The sequence below is a fragment of the Lampris incognitus genome, chromosome 11, assembly GCF_029633865.1.
Source record: "Lampris incognitus isolate fLamInc1 chromosome 11, fLamInc1.hap2, whole genome shotgun sequence".
Taxonomy (NCBI): Eukaryota; Metazoa; Chordata; class Actinopteri; order Lampriformes; family Lampridae; genus Lampris; species Lampris incognitus.
In genome coordinates this window covers 58,741,159-58,763,585 of record NC_079221.1, presented here as the reverse complement: position 1 = coordinate 58,763,585, position 22,427 = coordinate 58,741,159, and the positions used below count along the sequence as shown (strand labels likewise).

The 22,427-nt window shown below is 46.0% G+C and overlaps 1 protein-coding gene across 1 annotated transcript in view; it reads right to left on the bottom strand.

Annotated features, from left to right (window-relative positions):
• The window catches only part of cerkl (ceramide kinase-like), a 204,980-nt gene that overhangs the window by 24,672 nt on the left and 157,881 nt on the right, over positions 1-22,427 (bottom strand). Inside the window, exons 11-14 of the mRNA XM_056288976.1 lie at positions 18,301-18,443; positions 15,442-15,516; positions 3,577-3,754; positions 3,337-3,402 (exon numbers count right to left, since the gene is read on the bottom strand). Coding sequence (XP_056144951.1) covers positions 3,337-3,402; positions 3,577-3,754; positions 15,442-15,516; positions 18,301-18,443 — 462 coding nt within the window. The remainder of the gene's footprint in view (positions 1-3,336; positions 3,403-3,576; positions 3,755-15,441; positions 15,517-18,300; positions 18,444-22,427) is intronic.

Sequence of the window (22,427 nt, the reverse complement as noted above, 5' to 3'; positions counted from 1 at the left end):
TGCTATGTGAAGTGACAGGCAGTAATGTGTCTAGCTTTGCGTTAGTGTAAATTATCCTAAGTGTCTGTAATATGTGAATTGAGCGTTGGGTGTTGTGTAAGTGTGCGTGTACCAGCAAAGTACCAAGTCCGTAGGCAAAGGGGAATCGAGGAGTAGTCCAAGTTCAAAGCCAAAGTAGTAGTCCAAGGAGGTTGGTTGGCAGGCGAGCCGGCTCTGCGCAACACGTCATAGGAATGCTATGGGAAGACCAGGTTCTTGTAGGGGTTGAATGAATTGCAGATGGGGAACAGCTGAGATGATTGTAGATGGGGCACAGCTGAGGGAATGAGTGGCCGGGAAAATGCAGAGCCGTGTTGCCAGTCTGCCAACAGATGGCATCAGAGGCGCTGTAGGGCATGCCGTGCCTGTTGGGAGGTGCTGGGGACCTCAGGGTCTGAGTCCAGTGAAGGCGAACGTGAATGCGCCCCAGCTCTGGTGGTGAGGAGTGGATACTCAGGCGAAGCCAAGCGCCATGGAGGCCCAGAGGGAACGGAAGAGGTAGGTTGCGGGGGTTGTGAGGGTGAAACCGTAACACTTCTTCATCCACCACTGGTTCTTCAATTCCCTGACCCAGATTTGAATAGCTGACTTTGCTCTTGCATGGGCAGCTTGTTTACTTTGGAGATTGATGTCATTCTGCCAGATTGCAAAGGCTTGCCTCTTGATGTTGATTAACCATTGGACTTCCAGGTCATTCCCATCAAACCAGTCTTGGTGGTTCTTTGTTTTATGCCCAAGAGCGGTTTTACAGCTGCCAATGACTGCAGTCCTGAGTATATCCCAGTGGCTTTCAATGTCATCTGGATACTGTTTGGGACTTGATGTACTGAGCATGACCTGGGACTTTTGACGAGAGGAGGTATCAGTCAGTCGTTCGAGGCAGCTGTTTTTTCTGTACCCTTCTTTTGCAGTGAAGATGGATGGACAGGGTGGAGCGGATAAGGAGGTGGTCAGTCCAGCAGTCATCAGCACTGATCATCACTCTGATGTTAATTACCTCCCATCAGTCTTTTGACAGATGCTAATATAGTCAATGAGGTGTCAAATGTTAGAACGAGGGTGCCTCCAGGTTGTTTTGAATTTGTTCTTCTGGTGGAAGGGTGTGTTGGTGATGGTTATGTTGTGTTCTGAGCATGTTGTTAACAGCAGGATGCCATTGGAGTTTGTGTTTCCAACTCCTTCCTTACCAATTATGCCTCTCCACAAGTTGTAATTTTTTTCCCACTCTGGCATTGAAATCTCCAAGCAGGATTAGCCTATCCTCCGTGGGCACTTTGGTGAGAGCACTGTGCAGGTCGGCATAGAAGGTCTCCTTCTTTGGTTATTTACCAGCAACAGTCATATTGTCATCAGGCATTCATTGGTGCCCAGAGGAAGCTCAGCAAGGTGGCAAATGAGGCTGTGTTTGATGGCAAAGCCAGCACCATGGATGCTCAGCTCATCAGCTGCTTTTCCTTTCCAGAAGAAAATGCAACAACCCTTCTCCTCTTTCAGCTGCCCTTGATCTGCCTGTCGGGTTTCAGAGAGTACGGCAATATCAATCCAGAATCTCGAGTGACGATGGCAGCATGCCGTTCCGGGTGATTGCTGGATTGTTTGTCAATGAAAGTTCGTATGTTCCAGGGTCCAAAATATATGTGTTTCTGTTTCTTGCTGCATAGTGGTGATCCCTCTGGATGTGGTGGTCCAGACAGGAGGTATAGTCACCTTTCCTGGCCCCCGCCCCAACTGGGATAAGCAGAGCAGATCCTAAATAGGGCTGCTCAGTCGTGGGTGCAGCAGCCAAGAAGCCCCTCTGCCTCAGTCCCAGGGCTTTGTGACTGATCATACACCCACCGTCTGTGTGCCAGAATGTGGCTACAGGCTGCTAGACTTCACTGTCCTGCCCCGTCACCGCTTCCTAATCACCACAGGGCTTTGACCCTGAATGTGTTTGGGTTGATATCCTTGTGGGAGGATGCCTGCATGTGACAGCTTTTTACATGGAAAGGCTGATGCACCTGCACCCACTCCACGGTCCTTGGCCGGGGGTAGCCAGAGTCCAATGGCATGGAGAACAAAGGTGATTGGGGACCACCCTCTGCTGCAGCCTTCATCCACCTTCACTGCTCTTGTGGCCTGGAGAAATCTTCCACGAGTTCCGCCGTTGAGGTCTTTATTGGATCGCTCTTTGCCTGGAACCTCCCCCTTGACCTATCTGCCTTGGGTGACCCTACCAGGAGCCAAGTTCTGGACGGCATAGCTCTTGGGATCATAAGTTTACGTAAGCTTCTCCATCACAAGGTGGCAATCCAGGAGAAGTGCATTAATGTTAATGATATCATTACAAGAAAAGCATGAGAAATTAAGGAAAGATGTATGTTTAAACATATTGATAAGTGTCTTTTTAATATGGTGAGGCTTATATGCTGTATTATAGCACATCAGACTTAACCTTCTGGACCAAACTATTTGCCCTAATATTATCCATTTAGGATTCTGTGCCTCAACCTAACCTTCGTCAGGTCTAAATTCTGTTTTGTTGTTGTTGTTGTGTTTTTATTTAGTTTTCTTGTTTGTCTTTAATGCAATTTTAAGCAATTAGTGAAAAGCTGTAATATGGTCACTAGTATATTTAAGCCTTCCACTTATGTGAACAAGTAATAGAGCTCATAATGGCTCTATTATTTTTTAATCGCTATGACTCATTATAAAGCATCACCATGTTCTCCAGACCAACAGCAATGACTAGTAGAACCAGGATTATCCTATTAACATAAAGACTGATACTGGAATTATTCTGTCGCTATAACAGCTTGTACCAGAAGAGTGTACTCAGCAGAGTGCAGAGCTCCGCCAGACACATCTCCTCTTCTCTGGTCCTCGAACCTGGGCGACAAACCAACTGAGAAGTTGTCCCTCAACAGTGGTTTAAGACAAGACAGGTTTTCAAAAGCTCTGAATCACCACAACCATGAGAGCTCCTGGATTATACAGTCATAACTGTGCACAAAGCCCTGTGATGGCCTGGCAGCCTGTCCAGGGTGTCTCCCCACCTGCCGCCCAATGACTGCTGGGATAGGCTCCAGCATCCCCATGACCCTGAGAGGTCCTGGATTATACAGTCAAAATGATTAGGCTGACAGGCCTAGTAGTATGAAAGATTAGCAGCGGACAGATTTACACACACAAGAACACACACACACACACACAGACACACACACACACACACACACAACCAAACACCATACCCCTTCAGCCTGGCAGGGATAGCGAAGCTGTTGATTCTAGAGAGTCAGCTGTATTTGTCTGTCCTACCTTTGTTCAAACAAGTTACTGTGATTCTTCTGAGCAGGTAGAAAAGAGAGTTGGCACTCCTCTGGCCTGAGGCAGACAGATAGACACAGTGGAGTCAACTTTATTTGTATCATCTTCATTCACTGTAGAGACATGAAGACATGAAGACACACAGAGCACGGCGCAGGAGAGATCTGCTCTCAATTGAACAGCCTGAGAAAGGAGTGTGTGTGTGTATGTGTATGTGTGTGTGTGTATTACATCAGCCTAGCCAAGGTCTTGACCATGGCGAACTCATGTCTCTGTGTTGGCGGCAACCATCGTTTCCTCTCGGCCAGGGCTAGGCTCCGCCCACCAAAACCAAACATGGCGGAAAATCCAAACGTCACCAAATGACCAAGAGAATGGAAACCACACATGTCCACCTGCTGCAGGTGACCTATTGACAGACAGAAAGACACACAGGCAGTTGGAAAGGCATGCAGACACAGGCACATTGATATTGTTGGCGTTGACTGTGTCCATGGGACAGTGTTCTCTATAACATCACATGTTGACTGTGTCCAGGGGACACTGTTGTCTATAATATCAGCATGGTGACTGTGTCCAAGGGACACTGTTGTCTATAATATCAGCATGGTGACTGTGTCCATGGGACAGTGTTCTCTATAATATCAGCATGGTGACTGTGTCCAAGGGACACTGTTGTCTATAATATCAGCATGGTGACTGTGTCCAAGGGACACTGTTGTCTATAATATCAGCATGGTGACTTTGTCCATGGGACAGTGTTCTCTATAACATCACATGTTGACTGTGTCCATGAGACAGTGTTCTCTATAACAGCACAAGGTGACTGTGTCCATGGAAGAGTGTTGTCTATAATATCATATGGTGACTGTGTCCATGAGACAGTGTTCTCTATAATATGAGCATGGTGACTGTGTCCATGGGACAGTGTTCTCTATAACATAACAAGGTCACAGTGTCCATGGGACGGTGTTCTCCATAATAACATCACAAGGTGACTGTGTCCATGGGACAGTGTTCTCTATAACATAACAAGGTCACAGTGTCCATGGGACAGTGTTCTCTATAACAGCACAAGGTGACTGTGTCCATGGGACAGTGTTCTCTATAACATAACAAGGTCACAGTGTCCATGGGACGGTGTTCTCCATAATAACATCACAAGGTGACTGTGTCCATGGGACAGTGGTCTCTGTAACTTAACAAGGTCACAGTGTCCATGGGACGGTGTTCTCCATAATAACAGCATGGTGACTGTGTCCATGGGACGGTGTTCTCCATAATAACAGCATGGTGACTGTGTCCAAGGGACACTGTTCTCTATAATATCACAATGTTATTGTGCCCATGGGACAGTGTTCTCTATAATATCACAATGTTATTGTGCCCATGGGACAGTGTTCTCTATAATATCACATGGTGACTGTGTCCATGGGACAGTGTTCTCTATAACATCACATGTTGACTGTGTCCAGGGGACACTGTTGTCTATAATATCAGCATGGTGACTGTGTCCAAGGGACACTGTTGTCTATAATATCAGCATGGTGACTGTGTCCATGGGACAGTGTTGTCTATGATATCAGCATGGTGACTGTGTCCACAGGACAGTGTTGTCTATAATATCAGCATGGTGACTGTGTCCATGGGGACAGTGTTCTCTATAATATGAGCATGGCGACTGTGTCCATGGGACAGTGTTCTCTATAACACCACAAGGTGACTGTATCCATGGGACAGTGTTCTCTACAATATCACATGGGGACTGTGTCCATGGGACAGTGTTCTCTATAACATCACATGGTGACGGTGTTCTCTATAACATCACAAGGTTACTTTGTCCATGGGACAGTGTTCTCTATAACATAACAAGGTCACAGTGTCCATGGGACAGTGTTCTCTGTAACATCACATGATGACGGTGTTCTCTATAACATCACAAGGTTACTTTGTCCATGGGACAGTGTTCTTTATAACATCACATGTTGACTGTGTCCAAGGGACACTGTTGTCTATAATATCAGCATGGTGACTGTGTCCAAGGGGCACTGTTGTCTGTAATATCAGCATGGTGACTGTGTCCATGGGACAGTGTTCTCTATAATATGAGCATGGTAACTGTATCCATGGGACAGTGTTCTCTATAACATAACAAGGTCACAGTGTCCATGGGACGGTGTTCTCCATAATAACATCACAAGGTGGCTGTGTCCATGGGACAGTGTTCTCTATAACATAACAAGGTGACTGTGTCCATGGGACAGTGTTCTCTACAATATAACATGGGGCCTGTGTCCAGGGGACAGTGTTCTCTATAACATCACATGGTGACGGTGTTCTCTATAACATCACAAGGTTACTTTGTCCATGGGACAGTGTTCTCTGTAACATAACAAGGTCACAGTGTCCATGGGACGGTGTTTTCCATAATAACAGCATGGTGAATGTGTCCAAGGGACAGTGTTGTCTATAATATCACATGGTGACTGTGTCCATGGGACAGTGTTCTCTATAATATCACAATGTTATTATGTCCATGGGACAGTGTTCTCTATAATATCACATGGTGACTGTGTCCATGAGACAGTGTTCTCTATAACATCACATGATGACTGTGTCCATGAGACAGTGTTCTCAAGAACATAACAAGGTGACTGTGTCCATGGGACAGTGTTCTCTACAATATCACATGGGGACTGTGTCCATGGGACAGTGTTCTCTATAACATCACATAGTGACGGTGTTCTCTATAACATCACAAGGTTACTTTGTCCATGGGACAGTGTTCTCTGTGACATAACAAGGTCACAGTGTCCATGGGATGGTGTTCTCCATAATAACAGCATGGTGACTGTGTCCATGGGACGGTGTTCTCCATAGTAACAGCAAGGTGACTGTGTCCAAGGGACACTGTTCTCTATAATATCACATGGTGACTGTGTCCATGGGACAGTGTTCTCTATAATATCACAATGTTATTGTGTCCATGGGACAGTGTTCTCTATAACATCACATTGTGACTGTGTCCATGAGACAGTGTTCTCTATAACATCACATGGTGACTGTGTCCATGAGACGGTGTTCTCTATAACATCATATGGTGACTGTGTCCATGGGACAGTGTTGTCTATAATATCACATGGTGACTGTGTCCATGAAACAGTGTTCTCTATAACATCACATGGTGACTGTGTCCATGAGACAGTGTTGTCTATAATATCACATGGTGACTGTGTCCATGAGACAGTGTTCTCTATAACATCACATGGTGACTGTGTCCATGGGACAGTGTTCTCTATAACATCACATGGTGACTGTGTCCATGGGACAGTGTTCTCTATAACAGCACAAGGTGACTGTGTCCATGAGACAGTGTTCTCTATAACATCACATGGTGACTGTGTCCATGGGACAGTGTTCTCTATAACATCACATGGTGACTGTGTCCATGGGACAGTGTTCTCTATAACATAACAAGGTGACTGTGTCCATGGGACAGTGTTCTCTACAATATCACATGGGGACTGTGTCCATGGGACAGTGTTCTCTATAACATCACATGGTGACGGTGTTCTCTATAACATCACAAGGTTACTTTGTCCATGGGACGGTGTTCTCTGTAACATAACAAGGTCACAGTGTCCATGGTATGGTGTTCTCCATAATAACAGCATGGTGTCTGTGTCCATGGGACAGTGTTCTCTATAACATCACATGGTGACTGTGTCCATGGGACGGTGTTCTCCATAATAACAGCATGGTGACTGTGTCCAAGGGACAGTGTTCTCTATAATATCACAATGTTATTGTGTCCATGGGACAGTGTTCTCTATAATATCACATGGTGACTGTGCCCATGAGACAGTGTTCTCTATAATATCACATGGTGACTGTGCCCATGAGACAGTGTTCTCTATAACATCACATGGTGACTGTGTCCATGAGACAGTGTTCTCTATAATATCACATGGTGACTGTGCCCATGAGACAGTGTTCTCTATAACATCACATGGTGACTGTGTCCATGAGACAGTGTTCTCTATAACATCACATGGTGACTGTGTCCATGGGACAGTGTTGTCTATAATATCACATGGTGACTGTGCCCATGAGACAGTGTTCTCTATAATATCACATGGTGACTGTGCCCATGAGACAGTGTTCTCTATAACATCACATGGTGACTGTGTCCATGAGACAGTGTTCTCTATAATATCACATGGTGACTGTGCCCATGAGACAGTGTTCTCTATAACATCACATGGTGACTGTGTCCATGAGACAGTGTTCTCTATAACATCACATGGTGACTGTGTCCATGAGACAGTGTTGTCTATAATATCACATGGTGACTGTGTCCATGAGACAGTGTTGTCTATAATATCACATGGTGACTGTGTCCATGAGACAGTGTTCTCTATAACATGACATGGTGACTGTGTCCATGAGACAGTGTTCTCTATAACATGACATGGTGACTGTGTCCATGGGGAAATGTTCTTTACAACAGTGGTTCCCAACCTGGGGTCCGTGCACCCCTTGGGGGGGGGGGGGGCTTGAGAGCCACAGGGTGCAGGAGGCTGTTCTGCTCTGAGTTTGTCAAGTGCACATGTTAAATAAAAGCATAAAAACTCACTTACTGGATAAGTTATGTTATACAACAGCCTGCGTATATAAAAAACATATTCAAAAATATGTATTTTTGCCCCCCCCCTCTTAAATGTAGTTGGTCTATACCTAGTAACCACAACTCTGTGACCCGTCAGTCTGCACTATCAAACTGTGAGCGGGCGGTGTTGTCAGGTAGCTACTCAGCTAGCAGCTAATGTTAGCTCATCTACTCAGCTAGCAGCTAATGTTAGCTCATCTACTCAGCTAGCAGCTAATATTAGCTCATCTACTCAGCTAGCAGCTAATGTTAGCTCATCTACTCAGTTAGCAGCTAATGTTAGCTCATCTACTCAGTTAGCAGCTAATGTTAGCTCATCTACTCAGTTAGCAGCTAATGTTAGTTCATCTGCTCAGCTAGCAGCTAATGTTAGCTCATCTACTCAGTTAGCAGCTAATGTTAGCTCATCTACTCAGTTAGCAGCTAATGTTAGCTCATCTACTCAGTTAGCAGCTAATGTTAGTTCATCTGCTCAGCTAGCAGCTAATGTTAGCTCATCTACTCAGCTAGCAGCTAATGTTAGCTCATCTACTCAGTGTTTAGCAGCTATTGTTAGCTCACCACCGAGTTAACTGATCACTGCCGACTGTTTCCAGCTTCCGCCTTCGTGAGCGGCGGCTTCGTGAGATCGACAACTTTTAATGTTTTTTCACTAGTTCTTTATATTCTGCCCTAACCTCCTCATTTTGTTCTGATTTAGCTATTTTCTGTGCTTAGTTCACTTATCGCTAGATTCTCTAGTTTCTTTCTTATACGAATGTTGTGTTTAGTAGGTAGCTTCCTGTTCCCAGTTTGTTACTAGCTTTGAGCTTAGCCTAGCTTAGCAGTTAGCTCTATTACAGTCGCAGTCAAAGCAGCCTCGTTAAAACGATGGTTTGTGGTGACTGCTCCGTAGTTACAGACAGGTTGTCTCTACTAGAGAGACGTGTCCGTGAGTTAGAGCAGCTGCTTTCGGCTAGGATTACGTTAGATGTGACGGGCACTCCAGATAGCCTTAGCCCCGGGCCTGACAGCAGGTCTGCTATTGTTAGCACTAGCTCAGTAGCCCAGGGCCTGACAGCAGGCCTGCTATTGTTAGCACTAGCTCAGTAGCCCCGGGCCTGACAGCAGGTCTGCTATTGTTAGCACTAGCTCAGTAGCCCCGGGCCTGACAGCGGACCTGCTATTGTCAGCACTAGCTCAGTAGCCCCGGGCCTGACAGCAGGTCTGCTATTGTTAGCACTAGCTCAGTAGCCCCGGGCCTGACAGCGGACCTGCTATTGTCAGCACTAGCTCAGTAGCCCCGGGCCTGACAGCAGGCCTGCTATTGTTAGCACTAGCTCAGTAGCCCCGGGCCTGACAGCAGACCTGTTATTGTTAGCACTAGCTCAGTAGCCCCGGGCCTGACAGCAGGCCTGCTATTGTTAGCACTAGCTCAGTAGCCCCGGGCCTGACAGCAGGTCCGCTATTGTTAGCACTAGCTCAGTAGCCCCGGGCCTGACAGCAGGTCCGCTATTGTTAGCACTAGCTCAGTAGCCCCGGGCCTGACAGCAGGCCTGCTATTGTTAGCACTAGCTCAGTAGCCCCGGGCCTTACAGCGGTCCGCTATTGTTAGCACTAGCTCAGTAGCCCCGGGCCTGACAGCGGGCCTGCTATTGTTAGCACTAGCTCAGTAGCCCCGGGCCTGACAGCAGACCTGTTATTGTTAGCACTAGCTCAGTAGCCCCGGGCCTGACAGCGGGCCTGCTATTGTTAGCACTAGCTCAGTAGCCCCGGGCCTGACAGCAGACCTGTTATTGTTAGCACTAGCTCAGTAGCCCCGGGCCTGACAGCAGGCCTGCTATTGTTAGCACTAGCTCAGTAGCCCCGGGCCTGACAGCAGGCCTTCTATTGTTAGCACTAGCTCAGTAGCCCCGGGCCTGACAGCAGACCTGCTATTGTTAGCACTAGCTCAGTAGCCCCGGGCCTGACAGCAGACCTGCTATTGTTAGCACTAGCTCAGCTTCGTCGGCAGATGCGGCGGAGTTTGTCTCTGTTTACCGGCGTGGGAAGGCTCGAAAGAGCAAGCCATCGGTCGTGTGGTCTGGTCTGCAGTCACCTCTCCCGACTGCAAACCGGTTTTCATCACTCACCAGCCCTGTTGGTAGTCCTACCGGCCATCGTGCTTCTCCCCCTTCTGCCGACAGAGTAAAGCAACGCACGCTAGTGATAGGAGACTCCATTACCCGCAATGTTAGATTAGCTTCGCCAGCCTTGGTTCACCGTTTACCCGGGGCCAGAGTCTTCTACATAGAGGCTAATCTTAGGGTGCTGGCATCACGGAGGGAGAGTCAGGGAACCCAGGCACACAGCACCACTCCTTTCAGCAACATTGTTATTCATGTCAGCACCAATAATGCTAGGATGAAGCAATCAGAGATCACAAAAGCCGGCCTAGTCAGAATGCTTGAGTTTGCCAGAAAGATGTGTCGGCATCGATTAATTGTCTCTGGTCCCTTACCTGTGAGGGGTAATGATGAGATGTACAGTAGGCTCACCTCAATCAACCGCTGGCTGGCTCGTTACTGTAATGAGCAGCGATTCGGCTTCGTTGATAACAGGCCTTCCTTCTGGGGCCACCCTTCCCTGCTGAAAGCGGACGGCATTCACCCTATTGGGGACGGCGCCGCTCTTTTGTCTAGCAGTATAGACAGCTGTTTACATTTAGTTTGACACTAGGGACTCATCATTCAGCAGGTTGCAGGTGATTAGAGAGCCTGCTAGGTTTAAATCTAGTGCGGATGTGGAGTCAAGTAGTTTAGTTAATATGATTAGTCAGGGAATTTCTCATAGTGTAGATTATCAGTCTAATAGCTTGGTCTATAACATTGAGACTGTCTCCCTACCCTGCTGTATTGCTCCCAAGCTCTCCTCTCCTAAATGTGTGAATCACAATAATCTAGTAATTATTCCTACCACTGGTAGTGGTGAGATGTGCGACAAAGTACCTAATAATCTACAAAACCAAACAGCTAATGTTATCAAGAATGTGACCACATATCGTCCAAAGCGTTGGTTGCCAAAACTCTCAACAAGGTGTCTAATTCCAATTAATCTTTCACCTATTGGTAGCTCTAAAGCTCTGCCTACTACTGATCACTTCCACAAGATGCTTAAATTTGGTTTCATAAATATCAGATCACTGTCTACCAAAGCCTTACTAATAAATGATCTGATTCTTGAACATAGTTTTGATATGATTGGGTTATGTGAAACATGGCTGAAACCAAATGTTTTCCTTCCCTTAAATGAAGCTTCCCCACCTGACTATACTTATGCCCATTTAGCTCGGGCAAATAAACAAGGTGGGGGTGTTGCCTTAATATATAAATCTATTTTCAATTTGACTTCTAGACTTGAATCTAAATTCCAGTCTTTTGAGTCTCTTGTTCTTGGTCCAGCTCCCTCAGCCATGAATAGACTCGGCTCAGTCCAAATTGTGATACTCTACCGGCCTCCTGGCTGTTACTCGTTATTTCTTGAAGAATGTGGAGAATTTGTCTCAGGCCTTGTTACTCACTCTGATGAGATTCTAATTCTTGGTGATTTCAATATTCATCTGAATAAGGCTGCTGATCCTCTAAGTAAAGCCTTTCTGGCACTAGTTGATACTTTTGGGTTCACTCAGTTTGTTCAAGAGTCGACTCATTGCAGTGGTAACACCCTTGATTTGGTTTTATCTAAAGGAATAGCTGTTTCTGATCCGAATGTCTTACCAACCACATCTGCTGTATCAGATCATTTTCTCATCAAATTTGAAGCATTATTGGCCTGTCCAGTTAATGTCAGCACAGATGTAATTGCCGCTCACCATACTGGTCCCTCCACTGCAGCTGCATTTGGCCAGCAGCTGCCTGAATTCTTGGCTCCTTTCACTGTGGTAAATGACTCTGTTGAAAATTTCACTCGTGACTTAATTGTGGCCCTCTCTAGTCTCCTCGATTCAGTTGCGCGTCTCACTACCAGAGCTAGATGACTAATGACGCCTACACCCTGGTTTAATGATGAGACACGTGCTCTTAAGCGGACCTGCAGGAGACTGGAACATAAATGGCGAAAATCAAAATTGGAAGTTTTTTACCTATCATGGCACGAGTGTTTATTGAAATACAAGCGTGCTTTATCTACTGCAAAAACATCGTATCTTTTTCACTTAATAAATATTAATAAACTTAACCCCAGATTTCTCTTTGACACTGTATCTAAACTTACTAAAAAGCTGCCATCTATTAGCTGCTCACCATTCACAGCCCATGAATTTCTAGATTTTTTCTGCAATAAGGTTGATGAGATCTTAAACAATATTAGTTCTTCAACTCCATCTACTCCTGCAGATCCTGTCATACTAAATTCATATCTACACAATGAGTCACTGACAGTTCCAGTTATTACAGCTTTTGAGACTATCTCTCTTGATACTCTGACTAAATTCGTGTCAGCTTCTAAACCAACTGCTTGCCTACTTGATCCCTTACCAGCAAAACTTTTTAAAGACCTCTGGCCTTTTCTTGGACCTACAATGCTAGACATCGTTAATTTATCTCTTACTACTGGCATTGTTCCCAGCAGTTTTAAGACAGCTGTGGTTAAACCTCTACTTAAAAAACCGCACCTTGATCCAGGGTCTCTTAATAACTATCGACCAGTCTCTAATCTTCTATTCTTCTCTAAAGTACTAGAGAGAGTTGTGTATCAACAACTTTCGACCCATATAAAAGAAAACCATCTATATGAACCTTTTCAGTCGGCTTTCAGGCCCTGTCACTCCACTGAAACTGCTCTGACCAGAGTGGTGAATGATCTTTTACTGGCTATCGACTCTGATTCCACTTCTGTGCTTCTACTACTGCACCTCAGTGCAGCCTTTGACACCATTGATCACTGTATATTTTAAAATAGATTAAATTGTAATTTTGGTGTCTCTGGCTTAGCTGTCTTGGCTTAAGTCCTACTTATCTGGAAGAACACATTGTGTCTGCTATAGTAATATTATATCAACATTTTCTGACTTTAAATATGGTGTGCCTCAGGGCTCAGTTCTTGGCCCTCTACTTTTCTCTATTTACATTACACCTCTTTGCCAAATTATACGTAGTTATGGAATAAATTTCCATTGCTATGCTGATGATACTCAGCTGTATGTGCCTATAAGGGCTGATGATCATACTCAAATCACTAACTTAGAGGCCTGCTTGGCTACTGTGAAAAACTGGATGTCACTTAACTTTCTGCTTTTAAATTCAGATAAAACCGAGATGCCGGTCATTGGCCCTGCTAGACACAGACGCCAATTTGATCAAGTAACGATAACAATCGACAACTCTGTGGTTTCACAAAGTGTGGCAGCCAAAAGTCTTGGTGTTACGGTTGATCACAGCCTTTCCTTTGATAAGCACATTAAAGAAATCACCAAGACTGCCTTTTTTCACTTATGTAACATATCTAAAATTTGGTCTTTTCTCTCCATGGCTGACGCAGAGACTCTAATACATGCATTTGTTTCATCCAGACTTGATTACTGTAATGTTCTGTTCTCAGGTCTGCCACATTCTAGTACTAGAAGTCTTCAGATGGTTCAGAATGCTGCTGCTAGAATCCTAACTAAAACTAGGAAATTTGACCATATTACACCAATTCTGACTTATAAAATCCTAAATGGGCTTGCCCCATCCTACCTGTCTGATCTCCTTAAACCTTACATGCCATCTCGAGCTCTTCGTTCTCAAAATAGAGGGCTCCTGTGTGTACCCAAAGTTAAAAAGAAGTCAGCTGGTGGCAGCAGGGCCTTTTCCTATCAGGCCCCGTTCTTGTGGAATAACCTGCCTGCTGCCATCAGACCATCAGAGTCTGTTGAGTCCTTTAAATCCAAACTTAAAACTCATCTATTTGCCTTAGTTTACAATTAGTTGCCTTTAAGTTGAGTGCTTCACAACCTGTACTGGATGGTGGGTTGGTTTTCTGTCTCAATGAATTTACCAACCACTGTTCTGCCGACGAGATTATCGAGTATAGATTAGAGTATAGATTACAGAGTATAGATTATGACTAGTTAATGACTTAATTAATTATGACTAATGACTATTGCAAACTGTTCTCTTCTCTAACATGCCTTTTCTCTCTCTCTCTGAATGATGTCTTCTCCTTCTCTTTTTCTGTGTTTGAATGGTGTCATGTGAGTCTCTCTTGTGTGCATGTGCAGTCGGTTCTCCTCCTAGGTCTCCGTGATGATGGTGGTCTCCATTTGGATGCTGCCTGCCCTCCCTCTCCTCACATAAGTTTTTTTTTTCTACATGATGATGCTGGCAAGAGGAAGGCCAAAGAGGAGGTTTATGGATGTGGTGAGGGAGGACATGCAGGTGGCTTGTGTGACAGAGCAAGATGCAGAAGACAGGAAGAAATGGAAATGGATGAGCACCTGTGGCGCCCCCTATCGGGAGCAGCCGAAAATAGTAGAAGTAGTAGATGATGATGCTGGTCACATGGCTTGGGTCCTGGACTGCTCCGTTGGCATGTGGACACTGCTTGGCATCCTGTGCATCACGTTCTTCATAAATTTTATGTCCATTATAATTCTGTTATCCTCTTTCAATGTGGTATTATGTAAACTGCGTGAACACAACATCCATTGCACGCTGTCCGTCTTGGGAGAGAGATCCCTCCTCTGGTGCTCTCCCTGAGGTTTCTTCCTGTTTTTTCTCCCTGTTAAAGGGTTTTTTAGGGAGTTGTTCCTTATCTGATGAGAGGGTCTAAGGACAGGATGTTGTGTTGCTGTTAAGCTCACTGAGGCACATTTGTGATTTGTGAAATTGGGCTATACAAATAAAATTGATTTGATTTGATTCTCCTGTAAGGGACATTAAAGATAATGCTTTGACAGATGAACTGATTCAACTTTCTCTGGACTGTCTAGGTTACTGCGTGTCAGAGCTCTGTCCACGGTGCTGATTTCTGTTGGACAGCTCTACTTTCCCAATACAACAGCCTCGGTAACCCATTCCACTGTGAAATCCAACACAGTGTTGGTAAAATATATATATGTATATATATATATATATATATATATATATATATATATATGCTTCATGGTGTGTGTGTTTCATAACTAGTAAGTAGCGTGCACTGGGCTGTCATACCTACCTTACGTCTGTGCATCCATCTACACCGTCCTCTCCAGACAGCTGATCAGGTCATGTGGACACAAAGTGTAGAGGAAGCTGTGTGTCCAGATGACCTGATTAGCTGTCTGGGATGTCCTTACCTACAGTACTGACATGCATCAAGACACACTGGTACCTGTTCGTACATGTATGTGTGTATCTATCTAGCAACAGATGTAGTAACAGTTAGAGTACGTGTACACAGAAGTGAGCAGCTGATGGAGGAGTAGATGTAGTAGCAGTAGAACGTACCGAGCACTATGTGCATGGCAGCTGTGACCGCATGTCTGACTCCATGGACTGAACAGGACACCACATCTGTAGAACCTACACAGACACACATATGGACACACAGACCGTCAAAGAGACAGACAGCAAGACATACAGACAAATGCAGACAGGCAGACAGATGGAGACAGAAGTAGAGAGACAGTGCCCCCTCATTTTAAGTGGGAAATGCTAACAGCATCCAAACATTAGTCCATAAATCCAAACTTAGAACTCATCTTTTTTTTTCGGATTTGTCCCCCTTTTTCCCCCCAATTGTACCCGGTCAATTACCCCACTCTTCCGAGCCGTCCCGATCTCTGCTCCACCTCCTCTGCTGATCCCGGGAGGGCTGCAGACTACCACATGCCTCCTCCCATACATGTGGAGTCACCAGCCGCTTCTTTTCACCTGACAGTGAGGAGTTTCACCAGGGGGATGTAGCACGTGGGAGGATCACGCTATTCCCCCCAGTTCCCCCTCCCCCCTGAACAGGCACCCCGACCGACCAGAGGAGGCGCTAGTGCAGCGACCAGGACACATACCCACATCCGGCTTCCTACCCACAGACCCAGCCAACACCGGAGGTAACACGGGGATTCGAACTGGCGATCCCCGTGTTGGTAGGCAACGGAATAGACGGCTACGCCACCTGGACGTCCCCTATTTATGACATTTTATATGAAACATTAAACGCATTGAATTTAACTCTTTATGTAGACCACATTTTGCCTACCAGTGGGACTTTGAGAAATACCTTCATACTAATACTTCATACTAATACTCCATACTAATACTAATACCAATAAATATCATCTCTCTTTCAACCTACAAGTCATCACATTAACAAAATAGTCACATGAATTTGTGTTTTGTGACACAATGATGTTGTAACCGCACTCTAGCTGGTTGGAAAGAGAGCAGAAAGAGGTCTTAGTTGTTCAGACTGGACGTCACATGAGCAGACTGTATCCAGACTGCTCATGTGGACTGGTCGGCATAGCCTTACCAGACTGTATCCAGACTGTTCATGTGCACTGGTCGGTGTAGTCTTACCAGACTGTATCCAGACTGTTCATGTGGACTGGTCGGCATAGCCTTACCAGACTGTATCCAGACTGTTCATGTGGACTGGTCAGCATAGCCTTACCAGACTATCCAGACTGTTCATGTGGACTGGTCGGCATAGCCTTACCAGACTGTATCCACACTGTTCATGTGGACTGGTCAGCATAGCCTTACCAGACTGTATCCAGACTGTTCATTTGGACCCGTCGGCGTAGCCTTACCAGACTGTATCCACACTGTTCATGTGGACTGGTCGGTGTAGCCTTACCAGACTGTATCCACACTGTTCATGTGGACTGGTCGGTGTAGCCTTACCAGACTGTATCCACACTCTTCATGTGGACTGGTCCACATAGCCTTACCAGACTGTATCTGGACTGTTCATATGGACTGGTTGGTATAGTCTTACCAGACTGTATCCAGACTGTTCATGTGGACTGGTCGGCATAGCCTTACCAGACTGTATCCAGACTCTTCATTTGGACTGGTCGGTGTAGTCTTACCAGACTGTATCCACACTGTTCATGTGGACTGGTCGGCATAGCCTTACCAGACTGTATCCAGACTGTTCATGTGGACTGGTCGGTGTAGTCTTACCAGACTGTATCCAGACTTCATGTGGACTGGTCGGCATAGCCTTACCAGACTGTATCCAGACTGTTCATTTGGACCCGTCAGCGTAGCCTTACCAGACTGTATCCAGACTGTTCATGTGGACTGGTCGGTGTAGCCTTACCAGACTGTATCCATACTGTTCATGTGGACTGGTCAGTGTAGCCTTACCAGACTGTATCCACACTGTTCATGTGGACTGGTCGGTATAGTCTTACCAGACTGTATCCAGACTGTTCATGTGGACTGGTCCGCATAGCCTTACCAGACTGTATCCGGACTGTTCATATGGAATGGTTGGTATAGTCTTACCAGACTGTATCCAGACTGTTCATGTGGACTGGTCGGCATAGCCTTACCAGACTGTATCCAAACGGTTCATGTGGACTTGTCAGCATAGCCTTACCAGAATGTATCCAGACTCTTCATTTAGACTTGTCGGTGTAGTCTTACCAGACTGTATCCAGACTGTTCATGTGGACTGGTCGGTGTAGCCTTACCAGACTGTATCCACACTGTCCATGTGGACTGGTCGGTGTAGTCTTACCAGACTGTATCCAGACTTCATGTGGACTGGTCGGCATAGCCTTACCAGACTGTATCCAGACTGTTCATGTGGACTGGTCGGCATAGCCTTACCAGACTGTATCCAGACTGTTCATTTGGACTCGTCGGCGTAGCCTTACCAGACTGTATCCAGACTGTTCATGTGGACTGGTCGGTGTAGCCTTACCAGACTGTATCCGGACTGTTCATGTGGACTGGTCGGCATAGCCTTACCAGACTGTATCCAGACTGTTCATGTGGACTGGTCGGCATAGCCTTACCAGACTGTATCCAGACTGTTCATTTGGACTCGTCGGCGTAGCCTTACCAGACTGTATCCAGACTGTTCATGTGGACTGGTCGGTGTAGCCTTACCAGACTGTATCCACACTGTTCATGTGGACTGGTCGGTGTAGCCTTACCAGACTGTATCCGGACTGTTCATGTGGGCTGGTCCGCATAGCCTTACCAGACTGTATCTGGACTGTTCATATGGACTGGTTGGTATAGTCTTACCAGACTGTATCCAAACTGTTCCTGTGGACTTGTCAGCATAGCCTTACCAGACTGTAAGACTGTATCCAGACTCTTCATGTGGACTTGTTGGCATAGCCTTACCAGCAGGAATGATGCCCAGAGGTAAAGCAGCTCTCAGTGGGTTAGGGTCAGAGTCCGGCTGCCTGGAGGCATCCAGTTGGGCCCTCAGAACCAGAGCATGGGCCACCTCTGCTACGGAACCATCTCCTCCCACACACACCACCCTGCACACACACACACAAACACACAGACAGAACTATGTAACCACTTAAATTTAAAGGGACAGTACATGTAAAAGACACATGCTCAGTTGGTAACTCATAACACAGAGCCTGTAAGAAAAGTGTCAGGTATGTTTGAGCATTTATGAGAAAGTTGTGAGTTTTTACCCTGCTGTCCTACTGACACCAGGGGCATCATGTTCTGTGCTGCATGCAATCACATAGGCTTTGTGCTCCAAAAATTCTGCAGGTGTCAATAATAAATACAAGAGACCACAGAAAGGTGAATCAGTTCACCTGGACACAGGTTAGAAATAAAATAAAACAGTGAACAGGTCACCAAGTTTGCAGCCTACCTAGGGTTCCATCACCAGACCAGAAAATAAAACCTCTCTGGTCGCAAGCAAATGCCACAGCAGAATGGTTAATGTGCACCCCCCCCCCCCGTCCCCCCGTGGGACAGAGGAAACCCATCGGAAGCAGGATCTCAACACATTCCTCCGTAAGGAATGTGGTGTACTCTTAACACCGAGTACACCAAGACACCAACACTCAACCAAGTCACTCAGAATCACCGGCAGAATTACTGTCCCAAGTACTCCAAGACACCAACACTCAGCCACGTCACCCAGATTCACCTGCAGAATTACTGTCCCAAGTACACCAAGACACCAACACTCAACCAAGTCACTCAGAATCACCTGCAGAATTACTGTCCCAGGTACACCAAGACACCAACACTCAACCAAATCACTCAGATTCACCTGCAGAATTACTGTCCCAAGTACACCAAGACACCAACACTCAACCAAATCACTCAGATTCACCTGCAGAATTACTGTCCCAAATACACCAAGACACCAACACTCAACCAAGTCACTCAGATTCACCTGCAGAATTACTGTCCCAAGTACACCAAGACACCAACACTCAACCACGTCACTCAGATTCACCTGCAGAATTACTGTCCCAAATACACCAAGACACCAACACTCAACCACGTCACTCAGATTCACCTGCAGAATTACTGTCCCAAGTACACCAAGACACCAACACTCAACCACGTCACTCAGATTCACCTGCAGAATTACTGTCCCAAATACACCAAGACACCAACACTCAACCAAGTCACTCAGATTCACCGGCAGAATTACTGTCCCAAGTACACAAAGACACCAACACTCAACCAAGTCACTCAGAATCACCTGCAGAATTACTGTCCCAAGTACTCCAAGACACCAACACTCAACCAAGTCACTCAGAATCACCTGCAGAATTACTGTCCCAAGTACACCAAGACACCAACACTCAACCACGTCACTCAGAATCACCTTCAGAATTACTGTCCCAAGTACACCAAGACACCAACACTCAACCAAGTCACTCAGATTCACCTGCAGAATTATTGTCCCAAGTACACCAAGACACCATCACTCAACCACGTCACTCAGAATCACCTGCAGAATTACTGTCCCAAGTACACCAAGACACCAACACTCAACCACGTCACTCAGAATCACCTTCAGAATTACTGTCCCAAGTACACAAAGACACCAACACTCAACCAAGTCACTCAGATTAACCTGCAGAATTACTGTCCCAAGTACTCCAAGACACCAACACTCAACCAAGTCACTCAGAATCACCTGCAGAATTACTGTCCCAAGTACACCAAGACACCAACACTCAACCACGTCACTCAGAATCACCTTCAGAATTACTGTCCCAAGTACACCAAGACACCAACACTCAACCAAGTCACTCAGATTCACCTGCAGAATTATTGTCCCAAGTACACCAAGACACCATCACTCAACCACGTCACTCAGAATCACCTGCAGAATTACTGTCCCAAGTACACCAAGATACCAACACTCAGCCACGTCACTCAGAATCACCTGCAGAATTACTGTCCCAAGTACACCAAGATATCAACACTCAACCAAGTCACTCAGAATCACCTGCAGAATTACTGTCCCAACTACACCAAGACACCAACACTCAGCCACGTCACTCAGAATCAGACAGGCTGTGAAATCAGAGAAATCAAAAGGCCAAGGTGAAGATGCAGTCAAACCCAAACACAGCGCACCAAGCCAACATCTCTCACAACAGGCAATACTGTGCTTCAGCGCCAACCAAAACACAACAAGCTCCCAACACCCGACAACAGTAAGCCATACACTGTGTCAAAGGTCAAAGACTCAATGGTCGTGGCAATGAGAGATGAACATTCTGTTACCAGGAAGTCCTCATTCTAACCCTAGCCCAGATGAAGATGATGAGGACACTGTTGTCACAGCACATCAGCAGTCCCCCTCAAGGCGCACATCATCCCTCCACAGGGGCGGATCTACAGGGTGGCAAGGGGTGGCAGCTGCCACCTCTGGGACACAGTCTTGCCACCCCTTTGCCACCCCAGGAAAAAATCTCTAGATCCACCACTGTCCCTCCATGACTGTGAGTAGTTTTATCCTGTTTGATCAACTGGTCGTGTGAACACACACACACACACACACACACACACACACACACACACACACACAGAGTGAGACTGTTCTGTCTCACAGGCTGGTTGTGTAGCAAAGACTGTTCACACATGTAAGGACTGTTCCCATGTCTTCATACCATGTACAAACGAAACAATGTTTATATTTGTGAAAATAAACTTGACATTGGTTACATGTTTTAAAAGAATACTATGTTGCATTAAGACAAGTATTTATGTTTGTTCATGTACATTGTGTTTGTGAAAACAAAACCATGTCTGTTGCTCGGAACAAAAAGAAGAGTGATACGATGTTGCAAGTTGATGACTGGTATTAACTACTGTCAAAAAGCGTCTGGTAACACCAACACTGTCATGTGTCATGTGTCATGTGTGTGTTGTGTGTCGTGTGTCGTGTGTCGTGTGTGTGTGTGTGTGTGGTTCGGCTGTGGGTCTCGCCAGAAATATATCACTAAATGGGCTGAAACCACAACAAGCCGTCCATGCTATTATTAGTAGATAAGATATCAGTGTTAGCTAGGCTGTCTCTCCTCCTCCATCCCATGATAACAAAACCCCGCAATTCACCTAAGGATTAACTAAGACCTGGGTCGCCACGGTGACACTCAGACTAATTGGCAAATGTAGGTTTCAACCAAATCCCCACCAAATCTCTCTCCCTCTCTAGGACACACACACACACACACACACACACCCACTAGCTCATCGGCAGCTAACTTTGTAGTGCTAAGGTAATCTGCTCTAAAGCACATCAACCATGATGAGAGCTGAGCACAAAAGCTGCTTACACACACACACACACACACACACACACACAATACATACAACACAGGGTGGCATGGCTCAGGAGGTAGAGTGGGTGGTCTAGTGATCCACAGGTTCGATCCCCTGCTCCTCCAGAGAGTGTGCCGAAGTGTCCTTGAGCAAGACACTGAAGCCCTAAGTGCTGCTGATGAGCAGGTTGGCACCTTGCATGGCAGCCTCCACCGTCAGTGTGTGCGTGAGTGTGCGGATGGTGGATGTGAAGCGCACACTGTAAAGAGCTTTGAGTGGCCGGTAGTGTAGAAAAGTTGTATATAAACATGTCGTCCATTTACCACTAAACAAACACAACAAAATGGCACGCAAACACAAAGACACACACACACACACACACACACAGGTAGACACAGACAGATGGACAGACGGGTAGAAAGACAGACAGGCAGATTGACAGACAAATGGACAGGTAGACAAGACAGAGCAACAGGTAGACAGACAGACAGATGGATAGACAGACAAACAAGTAGACGACAGACAGACAGATGGATAGACAGACAAACAGGTAGATGACAGACAGACAGATGGATAGACAGACAAACAGGTAGCGAGACAGACAGGTGTCTGTGAATGTTCTCATTCATCCAGGTTGTCATGGTTCTCCAAAGGAGTTGAATCAAGTGCAACTGGACTTGGTATATATCCGTGAAGACGTTTCG